General features: G+C 39.3%; 1 protein-coding gene across 1 annotated transcript; it reads right to left on the reverse strand.

Annotated features, from left to right (window-relative positions):
• Nucleotides 1-1,680: 1,680 nt before the first annotated feature.
• On the reverse strand, nt 1,681-11,764 carry meox1 (mesenchyme homeobox 1). Its single transcript, XM_053341723.1, has 3 exons — nt 10,762-11,764; nt 5,993-6,165; nt 1,681-1,853 (listed from the first exon to the last, which is right to left on the reverse strand). The coding sequence occupies exons 1-3, from the start codon at nt 11,270-11,272 to the stop codon at nt 1,731-1,733; spliced, it is 807 nt and encodes a 268-aa protein (XP_053197698.1). The 5' UTR covers nt 11,273-11,764; the 3' UTR covers nt 1,681-1,730.
• Between the last annotated feature and the right edge of the window lie 14,163 nt (nt 11,765-25,927).

Consider the following 25,927-nt stretch of genomic DNA (forward strand, 5'->3'; position numbering starts at 1 on the left):
TATGCCATCATCGGAAGGGATTTTTTGAGTTTTCTCTGTTGCAGGGGGCGGGTAGGGGGGTCTCGCAGAACTCCCACATTACACATCAGGTTGTATAATCCCTTTTGATAAGACTGTTGTCCCTGCAAACCCCCATACAGGAAGATTTTAGTGGACTGCGTAACTGTCTCACTGCACCTGGGACAATGCCCATGAGGTGCATGAACACAAATATGCGCATGAACATATGCTTTTGCCATGATAATCATATCAGAATTTCCATTTTGTTTTCACTTTATTGTCCGGTTTTATCTTCTCTGTCTGTTTGGAAAATACAGGTGAGGGTAAAGGTGCAGATGTGTCTATAGCATTTTAAACGTGGCACAAAAAAGATGATGTCCTTATTCTAAATTATTAATCCTACAAAGCTCTGGTTGCTAGGGAAACAATACCAGATCTTATTTAATCTCTGAAGTAAATCTGACATATGGGTGATAATTCAGAAATTTCAAGGTAAGTTAAAATGTGCATGCTTAAAGAGAGACATGCAAGTACTGTACACATAGATAGACACACATGCATGGTAGGGTAAAGGTGCAGATGTGTCTATATCATTTGAACGTGGCACAAAAAAAGATGACGTCCTTATTCTTAATTATTAGCTCTGGTTGCTAGGGAAACAACCGTTGATGAGCACAATACCAGCCCTTATTTAATCTCTGAGGTAAATCTGACATATGGGTGATAATTCAGAAATTTCGAAGTACGTTAAAATATGCATGCAAGTACTGTACACATAGACACACATGCATGGGTTATATAATTTGACATCGGCAACTTGAATGAAAGCAAACAAACTCTGTGTGCTCTCAGCAATTCATATAATGTCTGACCAAAAAGTCTACGTGATAAAGGCATCAGCCAAGTGTAGAGATCCTGCCTACTGTCAAATCGCAACTCAATTGTTGTGGGTGGAAGAAATTATCAAGATATTTGCCCCATTTTGCAGCAGATGATTTATTCTATTTGCAGAAACAGGAAACATCTGTGTTTTATCAATAACATTCAAAATGTATTTAAAAAAGAATAGTAAAAAACATTTTTGACAGAAAAAAAACTATATTCTAGGGAGAAAAACTTTTTAAAAAATGACAAAAAAAATAATCGGATTCGTAGGCACTTCGGCTTGGCAACACTCTCAGTTTTCCCAGGTGGTTGTAGTCAAGCGTCAAAAGGCCATGATTACAATGTTGGAACCAAAGGTGGTGGTAGGGTGGGGGTGGGGGGGTGCACTCAACCACAATCACATCATGGTCTGAAATGTCATCACTGGCCTTAGAGCTGCTGTGAGGACGTCGTCACTGATCTACAATGACCATAGACTTGCCATTTTTGTCATCGTCTCTAATATGTAACCAGAGTCATTGCATTAAGAGGAGGAGGCCTCTCAAAACAGAATATTTATCATTGGTTTATCAAAAAAAAAAAAAAAAAAAAAAAGCAGTTCATTATGGACATCAATCAACTATTTACAATAGAAAACAACAAAAGGAGATGCCCAGTCTTTTTCTGCATAGGAATTTAAAAAAAAAAGAAAAAGTCTTTAAAATTATTTGATTCCTTTCCATAGAAATAAGCGGAGGTTTGCACTGTGCTGCACTGGTGTCCAGTTGTCCAGTCGTCCTTTTTTCTTTTTTTTTCTCCGAGAGACATCCGCGTCTCCTTTTTCACAGCGCCTGGCCCCTTCTTGTTCATTCAGAGGTGGGCGAGGCAGCAGAGTCTATGTCGTCATTTTCCAGGTCGTTGGGTGAAGATGACTGTCCTCCTTTCACTCGCTTCCACTTCATCCTCCTGTTCTGGAACCACACTTTCACCTGTCGAAGAGAGAAACAAAGGAAACTCTACGTTAGGATATGCGTCAGTGTTGACAGAGACTAATTTTTAAAATGTGCTCTTCATTGTAACAATTTAATTTAGTGGTCTTATGCAATGTCGTACATGAATAGTTTGAAGCTAAATTTGTCTCAGACTGTTTGCCTCTTAGTGTTTCCTTGTTTGCAGTAATTCAAAATAAATAGTTTATTAATTCACTGAAACATTAATATGCTACTTTTGCAGATAATCTTCAATATTTTTTAAGCAAAAATAACAAAAATTCACCAGTTTTAGCCTCTCAAATTAGTTTTTCCCCTAATTGTGTATCTTTGGTATCTTTTATGACTAAGTGACATTGTCTTTTTTGCTATTTTCTCACATCTCAGCAAAAATCATTGGATGAATGAATAATGCAAATAACCATTATTTGCAGTATATAACCATTAAAGGACCAGTGTGTAAGATTTAGTGGCATCTAGTGGTGAGGTTGTGGATTGTGTGTAGGAGAATCGGTGATGGCTGCAAAACTTGTGAAACATACAAAAGACTCCGCTCTAGATTCAGTATTTGGTTTGTCCATTCTGGGCTACAGTAGAAACATGGCGAGCTCTGTGGAAGAGGACCCGCTCCCTATGTAGATATAAAGGGCTCATTCTAGGGAAACTAAAACACACTAATTCATAAGTATGTTTTAATTAGTGCATAATCCCATGATGTGATGCCATCCGTCATGTTGTCTGTCAGTTTATTAATTGGCTTTTTATATATGTTTTTATTGTCTATGTCCTGCTTGCTTGTGGTCTGCTAGCTTGAGCTGAGTCTTTGTTAGCTTGTGTGTGTAAGGATGGATTTTTGTATTGTTTTTTTCTTTTACTTTTCTTTTCAGATTTAATCTTCTAATTTTTTAAAGTATTATTTGTATGCCTAAAACTAAATCTTTTTACATTCTTTTAGGGTGACTATTTAACATCAGTCCAGGGACAGCAGATGTAAAATAGCCTTTTGGCTAATCCTGGCATGTTTACATTTTGTTAAAATGTTTTATTAATGTGCATTGTCCCTGATTTCTAAACCTTTAAATAAATAAATGAAAAATTGATTGTTTTATTCCATTTCTGCCACGTCTCTTCTGCTAGATGCTACTAAATTCAACACACTGCACCTTTAATACCAGTACAAAAAACCTCAGCATGAAGACAGTATGTCTCTATAGAAGATAACACTCACACAGGAAACACTTTTCCACGCAATTGAACTTGAAACAGGATCACTAAAACTTTTCTGTCTATTTTGCAATTTCTATTTTATTTTTTTTAACAAAATGCGCAAGACAGTCAGCAGAAAAATTGACAAATAATCCCCCTCAAATCTCCCTGTGCAGTATATAAATTGGCTCAGTTTTGCATTGGCCTTGCAAGGAGCATGAATAGTCGGTGCAAAGTACTTGGCTTAAAAATCTCTCCGAATGCAGGCAGAGAGTATCATATTGACAGTTGGTCAAAAGGAGTCAGCTATCAGGATGTCAGCCTACACAGGATGTAAGTTTACTCTGTGTGAGCCGTACTCATCTGTATCATTGTGCTGTTCTGAAATTAGCATGATATCATGACTTAACCGCCAAGCCAAGAATAGCAAGTAAAAGCACACACTTCCTGAGAGTGAAAGAAAATTACAGGGAAAAGGACTTAAAAAAACAACAGAGGGGAGAAAGTCTGTGTTCGCCGTTGTCACTTAAGATGTTTTAGGGTCTACACGTCTTCCAAATTAAACGACAAAGTAGGTCATTGGCCGGGGGGGCGCTCCGGATCGACACACAGACATATCAGCACGATGGGATTTATGTCATCGTTTATTTATCAGTTTTGGACGTGACAACGCTGCGGTGAAGTGTTGGTTTAGGCACGGACGAAACTTGATTAGGTTTAAAGGAAAGTTCATGGTTTAGATCCAAATTTCTACTTTGTTAAGGTTAGATGTCCTCGTCGTCATGGCTACAATAACAACCTCATAGTCAGCTCTAGTCAGTGCTGATGACTGTACTGGAGTTGATGCATATAATTCAGCATTTGGTGATTTTTTAGGGATTGAAATCAAGTTTTTTTTTTTTGGATTTAAAATTGCATGTGAGTAATCTAATTTTATCTTACTTTAAACCTCTACTTCATTACATTTCAGAGGGAATACTGTACTTTTTTCTCCAACACATTTATATAATAATTACTAGTTATTTTGCAGATGAATAAATTGCATATAAAATAGATTAAACTATCTAGTAAAGTAGTTTAAATCAGCTCCACTTTGACAGCATTAAAATGTAAATGACATATTAATGGTTAAGTATTTCATTCATACATATATATACACATTACAAATATAACACATTGCATGATGGGTAATGAGTCATTTTACTTTTGATACTTTTAATACAATTTTGAAAGTGGCACTTTTACTACTACTCTACTACTTCTTCCACCACTTGTGATTTATTTTTCAAGTTTCAAGATTTTAAAGCACCTTTTGACAAATTTCTCCTTCTTCAGTATCAAATAAAAATAAAAATAAATCCTTTATTTTGACATTTTGGAGAGTTTTCCACTGGACAGCCCCGATATACTAACATCTTCGATTGAAATTCACTGTGTAGGAAGATTCTAGCAACTCAAAGCTCTATTTCTTTCTCTGCGACCATCTAACCTCTGCACTGCTTCAGCTGAGCATCTGAGGTCAGGGAAGCTTTGGGTGACCTCTGCACATCCCACCCAGCTTCCCCCTTCACCCCACCCCACCCCATCCCACCCCATACAACCCTGGGACTCAGATAAATCTGTTCCCACATACTGAAGCCCCCCTCCTCATCATCGCCAAGTTCGTCTGCTCATCGTGACTGATTGAAAGGACGGCAAAAGGCCAAAGCATGTAGGATGAGTTGGAAAAAGTCAGAGAGTTGCAGTGGGAGCTGTGTGAAGATGGAACCTGGCTGTGTGAATGTGTGTGTGCGTGCATGTGTGTGCGTGTGTGTATGTGTGTGTGTGTGTGTGTGTGTGTGTGTGTGTGTTCCAGAGGTCTGGGAAATACATTTAGGAGCAGACGGCAGTATGTGTGGTCACTGTGGCACCGTGGCCTCATTAGGAGGAGCTGGGACACTGGGCTTTGACAGGCAGACTGGGGTTTTATCCAGCAGCATCTACACATGTTAGCCCGATTTCATCAAGTCTGGACTCGCCGCCCACTCGTAAAAGCTGCATGTCATTCTGCTTGAACCACAGGATGAAAAATATTCAGGAAAAAGCTGTTCATTGTAATTTTAATACGATATTTATGCATTATTCCTATATGGCGGAAGGAGAGGGGTTTATACTGTGGTTTCTGTCCACTTTAAATAAGAGATGATTACCTTGTTGGAAGATTTGTTTGTTTTTCTTGTTTTTTTAAATTTTTTTGTTTCTTTTAAAATAATATTGAATGCTTGAAATTTGAAGTTGTTGTGGTTTTATCTCTATTTTCTTTTCTTTTTTGGGGGGAAAATTCAGAATATTGAAAGATTCTGTGGTGTTTCTCTCTCTGTCTTCGTAAAATGACTAAAAATAGAACATTTTATGGTGTTTATCTTTCTATTTTTTGGTAAAACTCCTAGAAATTCCTTATTTGAGAAAAGCCTAAAAAGTAGTAGGAATATTATTTTATTGTTATTATTGTTGCTTCTCTGTCACTCTCTCTCTCTCACTCTCTCTCACTCTCTCTTTCTCCCCCTCCCTCTTTCTTCTCTCAACCCGAACGGTCAAGGCAGATGGTCGCCCACCTAGAGCCCAGTTCTCCTTGAGGTTTCTTCCCGTTAAAGGGGAGTTTTTCCTTGCGTGCTCATGGGGGAATTTTGGGTCTCTTTGTGAAAAGCGTCCTGAAATAACTTCTCTTGTGATTTGGCGTTATATAAATATAGTGACTTAAGTAGAAATTAAAAAAAAGACTGTTATGACCTTCTCTCAAAAATACCCGTTACAGTCTCTAATATTTCACTTTAAATCCTTTTTTCGACTGATTCTGATTTTTTAAAAGAAATGTGATAATTTCAGAGATTTTCAAAAAATGACATCATATAAGATAAGACAAGAGATAACTATAATATTTTTCCTTGTCGTACCTGTCTCTCTGTGAGGTCCAGGTTGACGGCGATCTCGTAGCGGCGGAGCCTGGTCAGGTAGTTATGGTGGGTGAATTCAGCTTCCAGCTCTCTCAGCTGCTCCTTGGTGAACGCCGTGCGCTCTTTCCTGGCCTTGCAGCTGGAGTCCACCTTAAAACTGGACTCCTGGATATCTGGAAAAGGAAAAAAAAAAAAGAAATGCATTTTGTGCTTTTGTGGTTTTGTCTGCTCACCCCATTTGCCTGAAACTATTATTATTATCAAAGCTGGTTCCGGTTAAATGGAAAATAGTCTTACCATATTTGCAATGAGGGGTGCAGAATGAAAAAACCCAATATTTCCTTTCTTTATTAGAGTGGATATATCCTCAGGTCTGCTTTCATTGTATACACAGCTAATCTGATTTGAATTAGCTCTCCACTCATTTTGTGACCAGGCTCTAGTTGACTATTAACCAGACCTTAAGGACCTTTCTAACCAACAAACCACAACTCCAAAGACACTTTAGTGGGAGGCCCCCTCATATAGTAAACACCAAAAACCATCACTTTAAAAAAGAGACCACCCTGAGTTGAGTTTATACGAGATCTATCCACCTGTATTCCAGTGTACGGCGTGTACATTCATTTGCATGTGTGTATTTTAGCCTGTCCGCTTTTATTTGTCTGCTCACGTCTAAAAGGCACATGTAAGTGGAGATTAGTGCATTTATTCATGGTTGTGTGTGTGAGAACAAATCGGTGGAGGGCAGGGGCCACCAAACCGGCCACAGAGGGACTGAGTTAGGAGAGGAATGCAGCGGAACATCGTTAAAGCCTCTAACAAAAGAACAAAGGTGCGGATGTGTCCAGGTCCGAGTGCTACGTGTGTATGTGAGTGTAAGTGTGTGTGTGTGTGTGTGTTAAAGAAGATTTCCCTCCGGAGCACTCAAGAGAGACTCACATTAACTCATCTCTACATGACAGCAAATACGTACGTACATCAGTCTGCGATGTCTCTATGTCAGCTGTGAGGGTCAAATGGTAAAATGTGATTTCAACTACTACTGCCATCAAGCTCAATTATCCCAGCTTTCACTAAACACTAAACAAAAGTAGTGCAGTTAGCTGTTAGTGCAAAGATTCATGGATGTGTCTACCTTTATATTTTCTAGGAAATGGTAAAAAATTTAAGAGCTCCTTCACCAGGATAAATATTAATGGAAGGTAGTTTTAAAAAGATTTGATTTTCAGTTAAAAAAAAAAAAAATCTCCCTCGTGTATTAAAGGGAATGAGTCTGGGTAATAATTGTGCATTGGTAGCGACACTAGCAGCTGATGTAATCTCTAGAAAATGTTTCTAATTTGTCAAAGTGAGAAGTTTTGCTTGGTGCTTGCCAGAGCATGGAGCCAGAATGTGAAATGGACTGCAGTACCTGGGCCAGATGTGACTGACTGGGCAGACCAGGACATAATGTGTGCATGTGTGTAGTCTGAGGTTGTGCATACTTGCTTATGTGTGCATAAAAACATTAAAAAAAAAAACAGAGAGCTGCCATAGAGTATGAAATGTGTCATGCTGCAAAAACCATCTTATTGTTGTTGAAGTGTCATTACTGACGCTCTGCCGACACTGCCTGACCTCATCAGCAGGTCTGGGTCTGGAGCAGGTTTTAGTTAGACTGAACACCTGGCAGGGCACATTCTGGCTCTCACTAAACAGACCCCCAATAAATATCCTGCACAGCCAGAGGCCGTAAACTCGCGGGGAGAAGGCTTCTGCACCCAGCAGGGTCCCAAAGACAACAGCATTTGGTGCCTTTTTTTTGTGTGTGCATTGTGCCAAAGTACTTTCTCCTCATCAGGACTGAATTAAAGCTGTTATAAATTAACGACTGCCTTAAAAGCAAAAAAAGCAAAAACAACAAAAAACCCTCTTGGCGAAAATTACATGTTTGATTGATTGCATAATTTGTGTGTGTACGAGTGGGAGCCATGATTTCATAATGAGTTGGATGTTTTATTGGTGACACTTTATTTAACCCCCTATTAGCATTTATTAGTAGTAATTGATTAATAGACAGTTTATACCACACTACGACACTATACTGTAGTCACAAGCAGATATAAGGACATTTTAATAAGTATAACTGCTTATATATGCATGCATGAAGGCTCGATTACATCATTTAACATCATTATTATATATAATAAATTGACTTTGTGAGTTTAGAACATATATATTAACACTCATGAACCTCCCTATGGAAGTTGATAAATGTTTTAGAACACATTATAAGATTTGTTTATGGGTGTAATTATACAGTTATGTTATAAAGCATTATATATTGTTATAAAGCATTTATTAACTGTTCATAAAGCAGCTGTGGATGTGTCAAAATGAATTCTGATGGTTGACAAACACATTAATAACATTATGTTACAAAGAAAGTATGTATATCTGATATTACATTACAGAGTGTTTATAACCATTTATTATTAAGTGTTTATGTTCTGCTAACAAATATTAAGTTAGGGGTCAAAATGGTGTTAATGTTAGATTTTATAATAAAAGTTTTTGTAGATGTTTTTGTTCTCAATTTACTAGAAATTTCAGACAGTTCAATAAAATAATAATAATACAAAATAAAAAGACCAGTCATAAATAATTACATATAATAAAAAATAGACATAAATTACTGGTCAAACTTTTACTTTTACAGACTTCAGAAGTCAATATTAGATGCCAGGTTGAATTAAGGCTTTTGGAAACATCACTGTGAGTGCGCCACATTTCCATATCTGTATAAATACACACAGACACAAGCAGACTGTATAGCAGCTCTGTCTGTAATAAGAATGCCTTCAGGACATTTTCCTAATATATGCGCTTCTACCAGCTAGTCAATACAAGACTGAACTGCTCTTTTCTGAAACCAAGAACTGATGTAGTGGTCAGACATGTTGCATGCACTCAGTGGGAGATTGTGTTACGGCTTAACGACAGGAAAATGTCAATGGATAAGAATGTAAAAAGTGGGCTCACAGGCAAGTGATTTTACCAGACGTGGTCTGGCATGTTTTCACTGTAGTGAGCGGAGGTTACAATAAGGTAAGAAAAGGGGGGGAAGGGGGGTCTCTACTCCCCCACCTCCTCTTCAATTAGGCTCATGTCTGTTGTAGACATTTCCAAATAATTATTTGTGGTCTTTATGGTGAGATATGGGCCTTTATGTTTAGACAAATCACAGTGAAGTGCTTGGGGTCGAGTCTAATGTGACACTATCTGAACTGTTATGATGAACAAACTCCACCCATCAACTAGTCTAAGTGGATTAAAGTAAACATTCAGATTTGTAAATGCTGAGCCAGAAATTTTCTCCACACAAACAAAATGTCATTTAAAATGTATACAGAAAAATAAAGTGTTACCAGAGGGTGTGTGAGTTTCTCCCCACAGTGGGAATGTTATTTATTGGAAAGTGTTTCTTTGTCAGTAGGTGTATAATGTAGGTGTGAGTATCAGTCTCGCTGCATATATCATTATCTTTGTGAGAGAAATGAAGTAAACAGGCTGTAATTTCCCTCAGTTTTAGAAGAGTGAAATGTGAAAGCTCCAGATGTGTTGGACGTGGATTTATTTTCATTGTGCAAGCGTGAAATTCAACATATTTAAACTTTCACACCTATAAATTCAGCTTAAATATAAACATTTCTTTTGCTCACACTGTTAATGTTGCGTGTGAAACTTTTAGGAATTAGTTTGTCATGGATATCAATTACTTTTGCTTCCTATTTGAAATGGTGACATATGATAGGAGCTTGGATTGCACTGTAATCCTAAAGCATACAGTGCTACTTATTTCAATGTTGAAAACACAAATCTTATCATAAAGACATGTATGGACACATTAATTTATTCTTTTGTGGCAAGATATTATGGAAATAAACTCTGAAAAACTCAAAATCAATGCAAACAATTCTTTTTACCTGACTTCTGTTGGTTTTTGGGACAAATTCTGAAATTAACAATCATATGCTGATTCACAAACGGCTGCAGAATGACTGATTTATTTGGCTTTTGAGACACAGACCGAAGCACCTGTGACTTTTCCCCACAGACGCCTGATGTCACCTTTTTACAGGCATCTTGAACGTGGCCATACTGTTATAAAACAATGGTCTATTTCCAACGGATACAGGGGCGCAATGAAACGTTCACAAGTCTCATTAATCATTTCAAGCTTTTGAAAGGCCTTGAACAATAAGAGGATGCAACTGCTACTTAAAGTATGTGTCTCGAACACAAAAGTCTTGTCACCTACTCACCTTTCACATAGCGATCTGGTGAGAGTGCTGCCTTAAGACCAATTAGGTGAGGAAGCAGAGCGAGAATCTGTGTCAGTGCCAGCTGTGGCACAAGGTACGTAGGAAATTCTTAACTTTGACATGCTGAATATTTGCTGAATGTTTAATGGAGCAACAATGGCATCTGTTTTTTTGCAGATGTTAGTCCAAAAATATACATGAAGGGATTAATATCAGGTTTTCTTTTTTTCTAGACCAAAAAATGTGCAGCTTTCCTCACATATTCCAATATATTTCCACCACCATACAAACCACTGTATAGTAGAAAAGGAAATCATTTTTAATACTTCCAAATATGCATTTTATTACTGAATGATTTCCTTTTGTAAGACTCTTGTGATAACCTTTTTGGATGCTCTCCTTTTCTCACAACCCAACACACTCTCATCTGACTCCCATCTGTCCCAGTGTGCCTTGACTCACCTGTGACATCTCTCTTCCTCTTATTGGAGCTCTTCTTGTCAGAGTCGGCCGATGCCACGCTCTGGGGCGAATATTCTCCATCCAGGCATCCGGACACGGCCCCTGGCAGCCGTTCTCCCCCTGCACTGTCCAGCTCGGGCCCTACGCCCACGCCCCCGACCCCACCGCCGCCTACTACTGCGGGGGCGACTGGCGGGCAGGCCTCGGACGCTCTCACCCGCGTCTCGCATGGGTTGAACTGCCAGTCAACTCTCTGATAACCCCCAGGGCTCTCTTGGTACAGTCTGTCGTCACGGGGGTAGGCTGCGTGAGGCGCAGTCGGCACCAGGCAAGAGCTGGAGAAGTCTGTGTAGGCCAGGAACTCGGGCTTCTGGTGCAGAGAGAAAGGGGCCTGCTGGTAGGGCGATTGCAGATTGGCTCCTGGGACCCCTGAGTGAGGGTTCCTCATGCAACCCCAGATGGGGCTGCTGGGATGGGCGCTCCGCATGCAGCTGCTGGCTGGCTGATCCATGGTGATGCGAAAACACTTCACGCACTCTTGAATAGTGTCTTATTACAAAGTCTTTTTCTCCGTGCTGAGGAAGTTAAAAAACCCTTCCTCAGAAAGAAAGTCAAAAGTGGGAAATCACTATCTTTGTCACTCTTGAGAAATATCCACTGCAGCTGAACTAAATGCACATCATCGTTTTCATTGCATCCACCTCTGGAATACTCACTTCTGGCAGAGGCTGTTGACTCCTCCACAGCCCAGAACGCGTGAGGATAGACGCCTTCCTGTGACAGCGTGTTTCCCTCTCTCTCTGGGAGTGTGTGTGACGTCCTTTAGAGCCTCTGGTCCTGAGACACTCTCACACACTTTCTCTCTGTCTCTCTCTCCCTGACTGATCTGACTGGCTTGTGGCTTGGTAGGAGAACTGCATCCGCAACTGCATGACTCCCCTTCTCGGGCTGGCTGTTTTCACAACTCTTCTAAGGCATTCTTGACAAGTGAGCCCTCCTCCTTTTTAAACGTATAGGTGGGAAAGAGTGGCAAGTTTATGGAGTGTAACGTGAGATTGCAGAGGAGGAGCCCTGCCGGCCACATGTTGGTAGTACCCTCCAACCAACCCTGCCTCATCAACTATTAATCACGGGGGAAATTTTATATGCACATCTAATGGGCTTTCCAGACGTGGGGCTTTTTAAAGGGACATTGTCTGTAAAATATAAAAGCAAGCACCCACCCACATGGGAGCTGGGGACCCCGACTTATTTCAGCTCCTTAGTGCTTTCTGACACCCAATTTAGTTCCTTTTTTGACACCCTTTAGAGGAAAGTTAACCCTAACCCTTTCCCTCTGCACCCCTGATCCCTGCCTGTCCTCTCCAATCTAAAAAAGTCTTTATTTCTCTCTTTCTGTTTTTATGGCTGTTTAAAGTGTGAGTGTATGTGACTGTGTGTGTGTGTGTGTGTGTGCGTGTGTGCGTTAATGCTACACACTCACAATCCACCTAGCTGGACTTTCCTTAGCGCTGAGGTGATAGGAGAACTGGATTCGATATTGGCTGTGCAGGCTTCTCCACACCTCTTGAGGTTTTCTCACTTCTCTGGAACACAATATGAAATTTCAGAGCCATATTTCAAAAATATAGGCTAATATTTTCTCACTGAAAACACTCACTGAGGAGGTTGTGCCTTTTTTTCACTCTGAATAATGTGTTGTGTTTCCTGTGTGGAGCTCTTCTTACTCATTATGTCTGAGATATTAAGCAGCAGTAGCAATTGTCAGTGACAGCACTCACATCGCAAAGGTGTAATTATTCAATTTTCTGATCACCGATTTTTAATCTCGGCAAGCTACTCACGATAGAACCCACTTCCCCATGAAGTAATGTCTCTAATACCATTAAAACCTTTTTGGCTAAACCAAAGTTTGGACTCAATTTCAGCGTATCCGTTACCCAATAAACCCACTGAACCAGACTTTACAGAAATGCACAGTTTTTCTTCATACTGCTCATATTTTTGAGCTGAGGTTCGCCTTCCTTGTGTCCTCACTTTGCTCCTGACCTCAGACAGAAGGGGAGGTGGATCACACCTCCACCGAGAGAGGGGAGAAAGAGAGAAAGCAAGATCAGGAGATAAAGACGAGGAGACAAGAAGAGCAGAAAATGAGAAGGGAAAAGGGAACATGGAAAAATTAGATTTAAGAAGTGCACCTTAGAGAATGAGAAAACTTGTTTTATACCTCTGCTGGTGAGTATGTCATAGCCAGAGTGCACGAGAAAGAGAAAAAAGGGTCAGTCAAGGGGAAAATCTTAATGTTCTTTAAACATCTCAGACAATTTTATTTTTTTAAAGTGTAAAAAAGTAGCTGTAATTACTCGCTATAGCTCCGGGGACACTAAAATATAATTTGATCCACTTTTGTACACGTTGGTTGCCATAGAATCAATCCAGGAAATAGAAAAAAGTTGAATAAATAGAGAGAGAAATTAGTTTTAAAACGTTTGCACAGAAGATCAAAATGTCTAACCCCAAAGTTGAAGGAAGGAAAGAAAGAAAAACACATGACATAAAAAAGAGGATAAAGGAAAAATCAGATTAAAACCCAACAAAGCTAGGAGTGGTCAGAAAATGAAAGAAAAAAAAAGAAAAGAGAAAGTGAATCTAGAGAAAGAGAGACAGAAAGGAGAGTGTTTGAGGTCACACACCAAACCCTTTCCATTTACCCAGCGAATTGTTGAGCCATGAAGCATCCCTTGCTTTTACTGGCAGTCTGAGCCCTGAACGCACCGCAGGGAGCAGGGGTTACACTACATTTGTGGTCAGAGCAGGGGCCATCTGTGTGTCGGTATAAATTAGTGTGTGTGACTGTGTGTGTGTGTGTGTGTGTGTGTGTGCTGAGAAAATATACGTCATTAGTGCATGTGGACGTGTGTCAGTGAAAGAGATAGAGAGTGTTTTAATGATATGAAATAAGAGATAAAGAGAAGAGGGATACTTCCTAAGGCTATTTGTTTTGTGTGTGTTGTCAAGAAATCCTCAAAAAAGATCAAAACTAACAATAAATTGAATTAATCCAACATCTCAGCACCATCCTGATCCTGCTGCTTGAAACACTCACTAGCAAACCAAATGTGTATTCATCCGCAGCTGAAAATAGTCCCCAAAAGTGCACTATTCACTCATTTCAGAGCAACATAAAACCTGCAGTGCTAAGCTTTTATTTATCAGTGAATTGCACAATATAGTCTGTGTATGTGTGTGTGTGTGTGTGTGTGTGTGTGTGTGTGTGTGTGTGTGTGTGTGTGTGTGTGTGTGTGAACATTTCTGCTATTGCTATTCTTGAGAACTGTTTGTTGGAGAGAGTCTTGGGAATATGTGAACTCTGCCTTAATCATACACACACTGCAAATTGCAGATAAATGAGCTGGACGTGAGTCACATCTCCCCTCACCCTGCCCCGACAACCTGTTTCTGTCAGTCTAGCACTGGGTATGTGTGTACGAGTGTGTGTGTGTGTGTGTGTGTGTGTGTGTGTTTGAGTGTGAGAGAGATAGTATAGAATAGAGAAAAATACAGAGTTATGTAAGTGAGTTAGAGTTTGAAAAAGAGTAAGTCATCTTATGTTCCTGTCTGCATGCTTCTAAACATATTTGTGCATGAATTTGTGTGTGTGTGTGTGTGTGTGTGTGTGTGTGTGTATGTGTGTGTGTGTGTGTGTGTGTGTGTGTGTGTGTGTATGTGTGTGTGTGTGTGAGAACCTGTGTGTGTGTGTGTGTGTTTCCATCTGATCCATCATCGTGACACTGGCAGGATTAAGCCCCTCCATCAGTCTCTTGTGTCTGACAGCGTTGACCCCCCGTGACCCAAAGTTCACCTGGGTCTTACCGGACTGTGGGAGCCCCCTTATCTTCCGCTACTGTCCTGTGGAGAAGCAGGGAATAAATATGAGAAGGAGGTATGGAGTATGGAGGAGTGACAAAAACCGAAGAAAGAAAGCAGGAGTAAGGAAAACCAAAGAGGCTTAAACATAATAAAACATAATAAGCAAATGATTTCCAAGAATCAATTTTCAGTAATCAGTTGGTCCATAAATGTGCAACTATCAGTAACACTAAGATATCTCCTTCTGACCAGCTGACAGACAGATAGGAGCCAATACACAACTACTGGTTTATTTCACTCCTGCTGTTCAAGCCAGGAGCCAAATGACAGCGTGTAATCAGCATCTGTGAAACTACAGCATCGAAGGGGGGATATCATACACATATCTAGGCCTATATTTATATCTGGGGGCTTTACAGAGATATCTATGCATGATTTACAGTTTTAAAGACTTCATATTTGTTTTATACTAGTCCTCACTTACCCCTTTTCCACACGATTACGTCACTGTATAACGTAGCGAGCGTGTGTCTTTGAAGCACTTCCATGATTCACCAGTGAGAGGCAGCAAAATGGCGCAAGGCATCTAGCCTGCCGGAAACGAAGAAGAAGACGAAGAAGACGACAGCTCTGGCAAAAAAATGATAAAAATAGTACTTTTAATCAACAAATCTTTAACTCTCTGTAAATGCCATGCTAGTCAGCTAATGAACGTTAGCCCTGCTAGTCTGCTAATAAACGTTAGCCCCGCTAGCCGGCTAATATACGTTAGCCCCGCCCCCAGTCCGCTGACGTAATCGGTTCTTGCTTTAGAGCAGCAAAGAGTTAGTGCTCGCTCTGGCACCCATTCTGAGGCTCGGGCTGGAGCTTTGGTGGTGGAAAAGCAAAGAACCGGTGCTTAGTCAGGCTCTGGCTCCAAACCAGCACCAACACCAGCTCAGTGGAAAAGGGGTATATGCAGCTCAAAGTTCAGCCTCTGTTAGTAACAAGGCTTTAGCTCCTGTCTCTTTAAGCCCCCCCCCCTACCTTTTTCGATAAGCCCACTCTGTACTGATTGGCCAACTCCTGGAAGCTGCACCTCAGACACCTGGTGATTCAGGAGGAAATAAAGGTAGGATTTCACTTCTTTTCCTCATTCTTTACTTGAAATTGAAACTTCTCTAATACATCTGTACAATCTGATCCGAAACGTAATCGGATAACACGAACAAACCAATCGAACAACCTTAGAGATGATGGAAGAGACCCTCATTTTATGGGCATGCACAAAATCGGATCGGATGCCATCACGGAAAGGAAGTTGAGGTAACTTCGAACAAAGCTTTCACCCTTCCTCCTCTTGTAACTGAATTCTCTAATCAAATCACTCAGGTTAGGAAACAACAAAAAAAGCAGTAAATTACTGAACTAATAAACTATTAAACTCTTTTCCCCAAAACCACTGACTAAGTATAACTGTACCTTTATATTTGTATTGTGATATTTATTTTTATCTTCTTCTTTTGCCTTTTTTATTTTATGTATCTTATCATTTTCATATGTCATTATCATGTCAGACTCTTCATTTCCTCTCATGTGTTAAAAACAGCAAACAAAGCTTTTAGTGCAGGCTGAGCTGAAGTGCTGGCTTTTGTCTTCCATACAGTACATACATTCACATCAACTTTTAGAGCTTTGATCACATTTAACAACTGAGTAACATCAGTATCAGTATCAGAAGAGTATCATTAACAGTGAGGCAACTGCATTCATTTTTCAGATTAGAAATAGATAGATCTTATTGGCATTGTTAGTATACTATGAAACTGTTTGAGCAGTTCAATTGCAGCATAAAAAATATAAAATATATATGCATAACACTAGTACATAGACACATCTCACCCATTAAAATATTAAAACAAAACAAAAAGAAAAAAAATAGGCATAACAGACATACAGTATCTCACCCATACGTATGACATAGTAAAATATTACCAAAGTATGTCAAAAGGAAAATGCTCATCCTGAAGAACTCCTGATTTCCACATAGCATTGATTTTTCAGATTAGAAATAGATAGATCTTAGTGGCATTGCAAGTATACTATGAAACTGAGCAGTTCAATTGCAGCATATAAAATAACACTAGTACACACACACACACACACACACACACACACACACACACACACAAGCCCAGATACATCTCACCCATATGCATGACATATTAAAATATTATCAAAGTATATCAAAAGGAAAATGCTCATCCTGAAGAACTCCACACGTGCACAGGAATGGCAGAAAATCAAGTCCTACGCGGTCACACAGCCTTAAATTGTAAGCAATATTTTCATATTATAGCTGCTCCACCAATACTGGCTATTTATTGCTCATTACGTCATCTTTTATATGAGCTCATTGTATGTTTGGCTTGTAAAAGATTTTTTTTTTTTTCTCTCCTGCAAAGCAATATTTGTGCATTGGAACCACAGACTGAATTATTATAAAGACAAAGCTAACATGTACAGCTTCAAAATGACAGCATGTAATTATGTTGTGCAGTGAGATGTGAAATGTTTTTAAGCTCAAGTGAACCGTGCAGTATACTTTATTATTGAGGTCTGTTGTAAAGAAGGAAGGACTGAGGAAAGAGATGGACGGGGTTATTCATGCCCAACCTGTTTCAATAGCCATTTATAATACGCAAAAAAGAATATAATAAACGGGGCTGCGAGTGAAATGGATGGTGTGTCTTTTACTCTTCAGTTCGCCAACACATTACCTAAAAGTCATTAGCTGTGCTGGCTAAGTGATTGACCGTTGTTCTGACAAATGGATGGGGAGTTTGAGGTTGCTAGCCAAAACAGAAGGATGCTGCCAGTTCTTCTGTCTGAGAAAGTTTCTCAAAATTCAAGTGCAATGACGTTCAGGTTCCCTCTCTCTGTATTTTTCTGCACAAAGAAAAGAGAGAGAGACTGAATCAAAACAATAAACTTAAAGGGTCAGAAAAAAACCAAAAGCAAAGAGCTCCATAGAGTTGAGATGCAGCTGGGTGATGACTCGCTGTGGGTTTATCACCACAAGTGGCACCTTTCACAGTATACAGTCTTTTCCATCTTTTGTCAAAACTATTGATTATAGTAACAGTTTCATATTCAGCTATGACCAAAATGTTTTCTGAAGCCAAACCCACATAAACACAACCCAAATTGTAGATGCTTAGCTTTAACCGATGCTGTTGACATACATAAACATCTGCTAACAAACATTTTCATAAGTACTATATCACAAGATTTAGTTCAGTTTTAGTTTACACATATAGAAATAATACAGATTATATACATATAAGGAATGGAGAAGTGCAAAAAAACCCTCAGAGGGGCTTAATCTAAGCACTCTCCAATGCAAGGGTTACATCAATCAAAGAAAAAAGAGAAAATTAAGATTATTATAGTGATCCGGTGTCATTTGGCGGTGTATTAATGCCACAAAATAAAATATAATTCAGTTGCATGAAGTGCTAAATGTGTGCTAAAGTTGTCAAATGCTAGGTGGTTGTGTTAAATAACCTCATATTTAAGTTTATTGAATATCATCCTAACTGCATAGGATTCATTACATCACCTCACAAATGCAAAAGGTTACATTAATCAAAGTTAAAAAAGAAAACTAAGATTATTATAGTGATCCAGTGTCAGTTGTATGTGTATTAATGCTATTCATGTCCACAAAATAAAATCTAATTCAGTTTCAGAGAGTGCTAAAGTTGTCAAATGTTAGGTGGTTGTGTTAAAGAACCTCATATTTAAGTTTATTGAATATCATCCTAACTACATAGGATTCATTACATCACCACACAGACATCATGTGGTATTTAATTCATCTTAAAATGAAAAGACAGCATACTACTATGACAACTATGAACAGTACATAAAAGAAAAGCTCTCTGCATTTTCAGTTGTGGTTCTATTGCAAATATTTGGCTCAAATACTAATATTAAATCTTTGGAAATTTTGGTGTCAGATCCATCAAAGACACTATTTACTCCAATATTATTCCAATAGTCGGAATAATCTGCAAACTATCAGCTGATTGTTTCTGAAAAGGTATTGTCTGGGAGAGTTGCAGCATTTTTATACATGCATGTGTGTCTGTGTAGGAGGAGGAGGAGGAGGAGGGGGAAAAAAAGGTAGGAGGGATACCCACAGGTGTTAATAATCACATATGATCACATATGATTGGAATCAGGTGTTGGCAACAGTTTCTTGCTATTGTGAGGGAATATTATAGCTCTCTAAGGCTTTGGCCTCTCATCAGCTCACATTGGGAAGTTGTTTACCATTTTTCCACAGAAGGTCCATCCGACAGGTTTAAGCCAGTTTATAACACAATGTGTCTGTCAAGATACTTAAAATGTTTTAAAGTAAATATTACAGTATTGGGGTCAAACAGGCAATGTTGGTCAATTGGTCAGTGTAAACCTGAATTCATTGATTTATGGCCACTAGGAGGCAGTATAACCAAGCCGTAAACACAACACTAGCTAGGTTTCTGTCCAAATTTAGCACCAATTTTAACAACATTTCCTCAATATCGGCAAAATAGAATTGAAATTTATACACTTTGCTGTTCCACGCCTTTTTTTCTGAATGATTGGAGTGTGTTGGTTCGTCAAGATGAACAGCTGGTGGAGCTATATTTCCTTGTCAGGGCCATTAAAGCATTTCAGATAAAGCAGGCACAATGAGATAAAGTAATTAAAAGACTATCAGTCAAACCTCAGACAGTGATGAGAACACATGACGGAAATATCACATTTCTGTTTGCATGGTGTATTGATTTAGGAGTCACAATTCGGATGTTTTGTCTGCTGCTAGTTTTCGTGGAGCGGAAACGTAAGTCACATGCTTTCCACTTACTCACAGTTTGCTGTTATTGATATGGCAAATTTTCCCCCTCTGCCAAGTGTAAATACTTTTTTTTTTCAGCATTTCCTTTCAGATTTTTTATACACAAATTCAAAAGAGATCAATAGAACTGCACTTATTAATATACTGTCACCTTTTAAAGTGAAGATGACAAATGTGTGTTGTCTATTTTCACATGACAGTAATAAGCTTTCACGTGGAGTCGTGCTCACGTCCACCTTGTCAACTCTATTTTAAAGCCAATTCATGGTTTCCGTGTTCCACATCCGCAGATATCTGTGGACTTGCATGCTCACTGTAGATGTGCACATGGTTCCATACATACTACAACCTATCCTGTACTACAGTCCAAGGACAGACGTGTTGCACATGTTCATACTAGTAAACAAAACTGCAGCTGTGATACGTTTCCAGACTTGTAAAAATCCAGTCTGTAAATATTACTATATTATATTTATATTACTTTTTTTTAAGGTTATAAAATGCTTTTTTAAAAGAGTTCAGTACATACAGTAAAGGAGGCATTCCTGTTTGTTTTTCTAGCACAGTCTACACAGTGTGAAGTTTTGGGGTCCATGCAGACAATCTTATGTTACACTGAATGACGCAGTGTGGACACAGAAAGCCTGAATTAGCTCTTAAGATACTAAATGCTCCACTATGTTCACCACCTGGTTGCTAATGCTTCTGCTGTTAGGTGCTGGGCAGGTAATGGCTGTGTTGTCACTATGAGCAACCATGTCATTGCCTGTTAATACAAAAATAGTACTGCTTTAATAAAAACATATTCAAATTTTACTTCATTGTAGGAAGAAAATACAAAAGAACAATCTCAAAATCTCATCTGGTCTTCAAGAGACTTTTCTTTTTCAGCGTTAGCCTTTTGGAGAACATACTGTATGAAGCTTCCTGAAGCATTTTTTATATTAAAAGTATCAGATGCATTAGAGTTGTCTTTCAGCGAGTGACCAAAGGCTTGAAATGGATTCAATAAGAGAAGAAAAAGAACATTTTTGTCATGAACATTTTATTCAGTCACTGCTAAATGTGGCATAAGACATCTAAAGTTTCTTTTTCTGGGTTTTCTTCACAGCTGGTGACATGAACTGTTTTAATAGCAAAACTATTTTCAGTTGTTAAAATGACTTTTTAACACACAAAAAACGTGAAATACTTGAGAGTGAACTCACTCTGACAACATACAAAACTGTGGTGGTTTTAAGAATAAATTGCTCTTCTTGTACCGCAGCGAATAAGTAGAATGTCTTGACCCCAGACATGTTACCTTGTCTCATATTATAAGGCTTCAGCTTTCATGTTGGATCATTACAACAAAGAAAACAGCTAATCTTTACTTCACTGACAAAACACCCCCAGAAACTAATTTCCCTGATGCCACAGTATCACCACATACTGTATAAAGTGAGCAGGGCCAGGCTGGGTCTGACAATGTGAAGCCAGGCTACTGATTTCATTGGCAACTGTGTTAGATTTTTGTTCCAGCCGCATTCTCACTCAGCAGTGGGCCACAGGATGAGTTAATGCTTCAGTCATGGAAAATCGATTGAAGACTGCTCTCTAGTGGTTTTCACTTGGAACAGCTGAAATATGCCCGAACCTTCACTCATTTTAGAGTAAGATCATCTCCTTGTGGAGATGTGTGTGGGAAATGTGTGGGATTATTTCATTATTTTTTTTGATATACAGTGATTGGATTAGTGGCTTTGATAAATTCCAGATACATGCATTTAATAAGAAGCACGTTTATCTGAAATCGCAGTTGTTTATCTTATTTATGGAGCGCACACAATTTTAGTCATCAATCTTTTTATGAAAGGTAAGTGTTGTGTGAAACAGCTTAGCAGCAGGATGCAGCATTATTGCCGTGAAGAAAAATCATATATTCACTTGTTCCCAATATTATGCAATTGATATGCTTCTGTACTTTTGTCAGCGCCAAATGGACAATCAATCTGGATTCTACAAAAGTAACCTTCCATCCATCATGTTTGATAGTGCATACCAAATTGCATTCAAATTTCAGGGTATTTTAGAAGGTAAGAATCTGGCCAAAGATACGTGTGCTGCTGCTGCTGCTGCTGTTGTGGCAAAGCTGCTCCCTGCGGCGATCTTTACGGTTTCTGCGCACTTGCACACGCACACAGCTGCAATACAGGAAACCAGAATCATCTACTGAGCTGCTCGTGATCACCTCAGCTATTTAAAAGCGTGCAACACGAAATAAATCAAATTAAATGTCTGTGGGGTCCAAGAAACACTTCTGTTTTTGTGGGTGTCAGGAGCTTGGTCGGATAGGCCTATATGTTCGTGTGTGTATGTGTGTAGCTGTGTGTGTGTGTAGCTGTGTGGACAGAAGCACTATTACGTGTTCATGGATTACCTTCCTTCCTGCCTGCAGCATCTTGTTTCCAAGCAGCACAGGGTTGGACTTCCTGCGTTGGGAGCCAGGACTCTTTGAAGAGGCCTACTGAGCATGCTCCCTGGAGGGTAGTCAGGATCAGCCTTGGCTAACAAACACCTCAAAAGGGAGTAAGCTCACTAGGCCAAACATTTCCTTAATCGCAGACTCTTTTGGGGGTTTTACGCTCCCAAGGCACAGGAGCACTAACTCCCTCATGCTCGCTGACTTTTAGCAGAAGAATGAAGCTGTTCACACATGAGGAAAATGGGAAGAACATGCATGAGCAGGCATGAGATGCAAACACTGGATCCTGCAGCATTAAGCATAAATAAACCTTCATATACTAACTACACATCCACATATGACGTACACACACACACACAAAAAGTTTTACCAGCAGTGACGTTGGTAAAAAACAATCTTCATGTGATTCCTGTAAAAGGTGGGATGCAGGGAGGAACCCATAAGGATAAAAGGGGGGGGGGGGTTGTGTCTTGGCAGCATCCTGTTTGGCTCTCTGTGGACTTTTTTTTTGGTAATTTGTGTGTACAGTCATGTACAGTATGTGACCATGTGTTTGACAGCGCAGGTACTAACAAGCATACGAGAGCTATTCTATTTCTATGTGTTTGTGTTTGTGTTTTGCTATTAGTGAGTCATGCCAATTTACTGGAGGACAGGAAATAAGATACAATTGTTGCACGCTTGGGGGTCCTTTTTATAGAGCTTTCACCTGTATCAAATGGGCTTCACTGGAATATGGAGTTTACTCTGTTGTCGTCGTCGTTGTTGCTCATCTTGACGTCTAAGATCTATATTTAATTTACTTTTGAGAAATGAGATCACGGTCAATTTAGTAGCTATTTCTAAAGCTTCACACAGTATCACACAGTCTTTAATGTCTAAAGGTGTTAGCTCATTTTTCATTGAGACAGATCAGCTTGCAAAGTCAAGAAAAGAATTTATCTGTTAGACCAACATGAGCAACAACAACATAGCAAATACCCAAAGAAGACCATTTAATTCAGGTGAAAGCTCCACAAAGAAGCTAATAAGTAGAATAATATCAAACTACTACCTCCCATGTTTTGAGTGTGTAGCCATGCTAGTAGTGTGGTCCGCACTGAAACGTCTAAAAAACTAAGTGATGGATTGCCATTAAATTTTGTAAAAACATTCAGGCTCCCAGAGGATGAATCCACAAGACTTTGGTGACCCCCTGAATTTTTACTTTAGGGCCACCATGAAGTTTGTAGTTTTAAGTGAAATGTCTCGACTAGTATTGGATGTATTACCAGAAATATGTATGTGTGCATATGTTAGCATTTTAATTGTAAGCATGTTTGTATTCTGATGTTAACATTTAGCTCAAAGCAGTGCTGCACAGCCTCACAGAGGTTTAAATGCCGGATGACTCACTGGGACTGTGGTTTAACTTTTGAGGAAAACATTTATGACATTGCTGTTATGTGTACTGGATGTGTTTCACAATGTATAAAGAGAAAGCAAATAATGTGACAAAAAAAGGCCTGAATTCAAACTCCAACCTACAACAACAACAACAACAGGATACCAATTTCTAAAGGCTTCATTTTCCTGCTTTATTTAAAAAAGAAAGAAATCTATTTATATGTACGTTTTTATGTGCCAAATTACAGGCGCAATCACTGCAGTGGAAATAATAAGAGCTGCATTTTCAACTGAGACAAGTCCAGGCATGTAATGGATTGGCAGTGACATTTCCCACTGTATAATGACAATGTGTGAGCACTAAAACTTTTGGGCTTCAGTCAGAGTAATGTTAGGGTTAATGCGCTGTCTGCCCTGTCAAAGCCACAGCAGACGAGGGTATGATAAGACACAAAGTATCTGCAATGTGAGATTAATTGGCAGTGACAGCCTCCGTTATGATAATTACCCCATGTGTACATATACCAGTGAAACCCTATAGGGGTTCAACGTGCGGTCAAGCCAACAGCAGAGGAGGGCATGATATCATGTGTGGTAAAAAAAAAATGCAGTGCCAGAATAGGCACAAGAAAACAAATGTCTATATTTAGCTGGCTGACGCTTTTACGATGATAGATACTGTACCAAGTGAGTCAGCCCTCAATCAAAAAAGTTAAAGAAAAGGAAGAAAATAAAAATGAAGGGGAGGAAAAGAAATTCCAGATGTCAACAGTAAAGTTTGTCCAGCTCCGGTTTGTGGCCACTGGAGCTTTGTGTACCTGCCCCTGCTAAAGCCATTACCTCCGGCTGCTGCGCTGGGGGAGCTGCACAACAAAGCCAGTGAATTCTCGGAAGCCCTTCAATCAAGCTCTCCAACATCGTCCCGGCACCACCACCACCACCGCCGTCCCCGCTGCTGCTCCCTCTTTTCGTAGCACACTGTTAATTTGACAAGGTGGAAGTGAGAAAGAAGACGAAGGTGTTTGCCCCCGGTCCTGCGGTATTGTGTTATGTTTGAGTGCGTCACATGAATAAGTGTGATAAGTGTGGTTTTGCATTTGTGTACTCAACTGTGTGCAAATGTGCAGCAGTGGAAAGTAAGACAAGGCAAGGCAAGGCAAGCGCATTTCATACACAATGGCAGCTCAATTTGCTTTACATAAAACAGAAAAACATGTAATTTGAAAAACATTAAAACACATAATTAACAATTAAAAGAAAAGTACAGAAAAATAGAAGAAGAGAAGAGTAGATAGTAGATTTACCCAAGTACTGTACTGTACTATTAATCACATTTGAACATTTCCTTTTTTCACCAAATTTACCTCAGTTTGATTTTTACCCATAAAACTTATGACAAGCTTACAGAATACAAGATGGAAAAAAGTATGCGGACACCTGAACGTTACGCCCATAAGTGATAGCTGAACATCTCGTTCCAAAACCACGGGCATTAATCTTCTGCCTCCACTTTTCTGGGAGGACTTTCCACAACATTTTGGATCGTGGCTGCAGAGATTTGCTCCAAATTCAGCCGCAATAGCATCAGAGATGTCGAACCACTGAGGTCGGGAGATAACGCCTGACTGGTAATCAGTGTTCCAGTTCATCCCAAAGGTGTTGGATGGGGGTTGAGGTCAGGGCTCTGTTGCAGGCCAGTCAAGTTCTTCCACCCCCAAACTGGGAAAACCATTTCTTTATGGAGCAGGATTTATGCATGCGGGCGTTGTCATGTTGAAACAGGAAAGGGTCTTCCCCAAACTGTTGCCATGAAGTTGGAAACTCACTATTGTCTTATATATCCTTGCATGCTGCTGCTCTTAAGATTTCCTTTAGCTGGAAGTAAATGGTTTAACACACCCAATTAAAAATAAACCAACAACTGAAAAATGGATAAAAATGTGACAGAGAGAGAGAGAGAGAGAGAGAGAGAGAGGTATAATGAGTTCATCAGACAAAAGAATGTAAATCAACAGGGTCCATAATTCATTTCGTAATCATACAATAGCCCCACACACACACTTCTAAAAACATAACACATTACTGGCACCCATACAAAGTGTTTAAGGTCAATGAGCTCTTTTATTATAAACAGATTCCCACACACAGCTCTTACAGTGAGTGCATTCCTGTAGCGTGATGGTTAAAGGCACATAACGTCCGGTCAGGGGAACTTTGTTGCATGTCATATCCGACATATCTCTTGCCTGTTTCCTGTCTCTCTTTCAACACTGTGACCGTCACATGAAGGCACAATGCCAAAATAAAATCAACAAATATTTTCTTGGGTATAGCAACTTTTTAGTAGTTGTTTCCCTATAGTCAAAAAAAATTGAATTATTGTCCGGACCTATCCATAAGCTATGATAATAATAACTGGTGTAATATCAGTCTCCATAATGAGTGCTTTTACTTTAGTTTGAATGCAGGATTTTCACAATAAAATACCACTTTTACTTGACTTGAAGAATCGGAAATTTCTTTTTTTTTTAACACGACTAATGTGAGTTTCCACATTT

Source organism: Scomber japonicus, chromosome 20 (assembly GCF_027409825.1).
Source record: "Scomber japonicus isolate fScoJap1 chromosome 20, fScoJap1.pri, whole genome shotgun sequence".
Classification (NCBI taxonomy): domain Eukaryota; kingdom Metazoa; phylum Chordata; class Actinopteri; order Scombriformes; family Scombridae; genus Scomber; species Scomber japonicus.

Coding starts and splice junctions, on each gene's coding strand:
- meox1 (XM_053341723.1), bottom strand. CDS start 11,272: ATGGATCAGCCAGCCAGCAGCTGCATGCGGAGCGCCCATCCCAGCAGC. Junction 6,166..10,761: donor GAGGAAGAGAGATGTCACAG/GTGAGTCAAGGC, acceptor TTCCTTTTCCAG/ATATCCAGGAGTCCAGTTTT. Junction 1,854..5,992: donor TGGACCTCACAGAGAGACAG/GTACGACAAGGA, acceptor TCTCTTCGACAG/GTGAAAGTGTGGTTCCAGAA.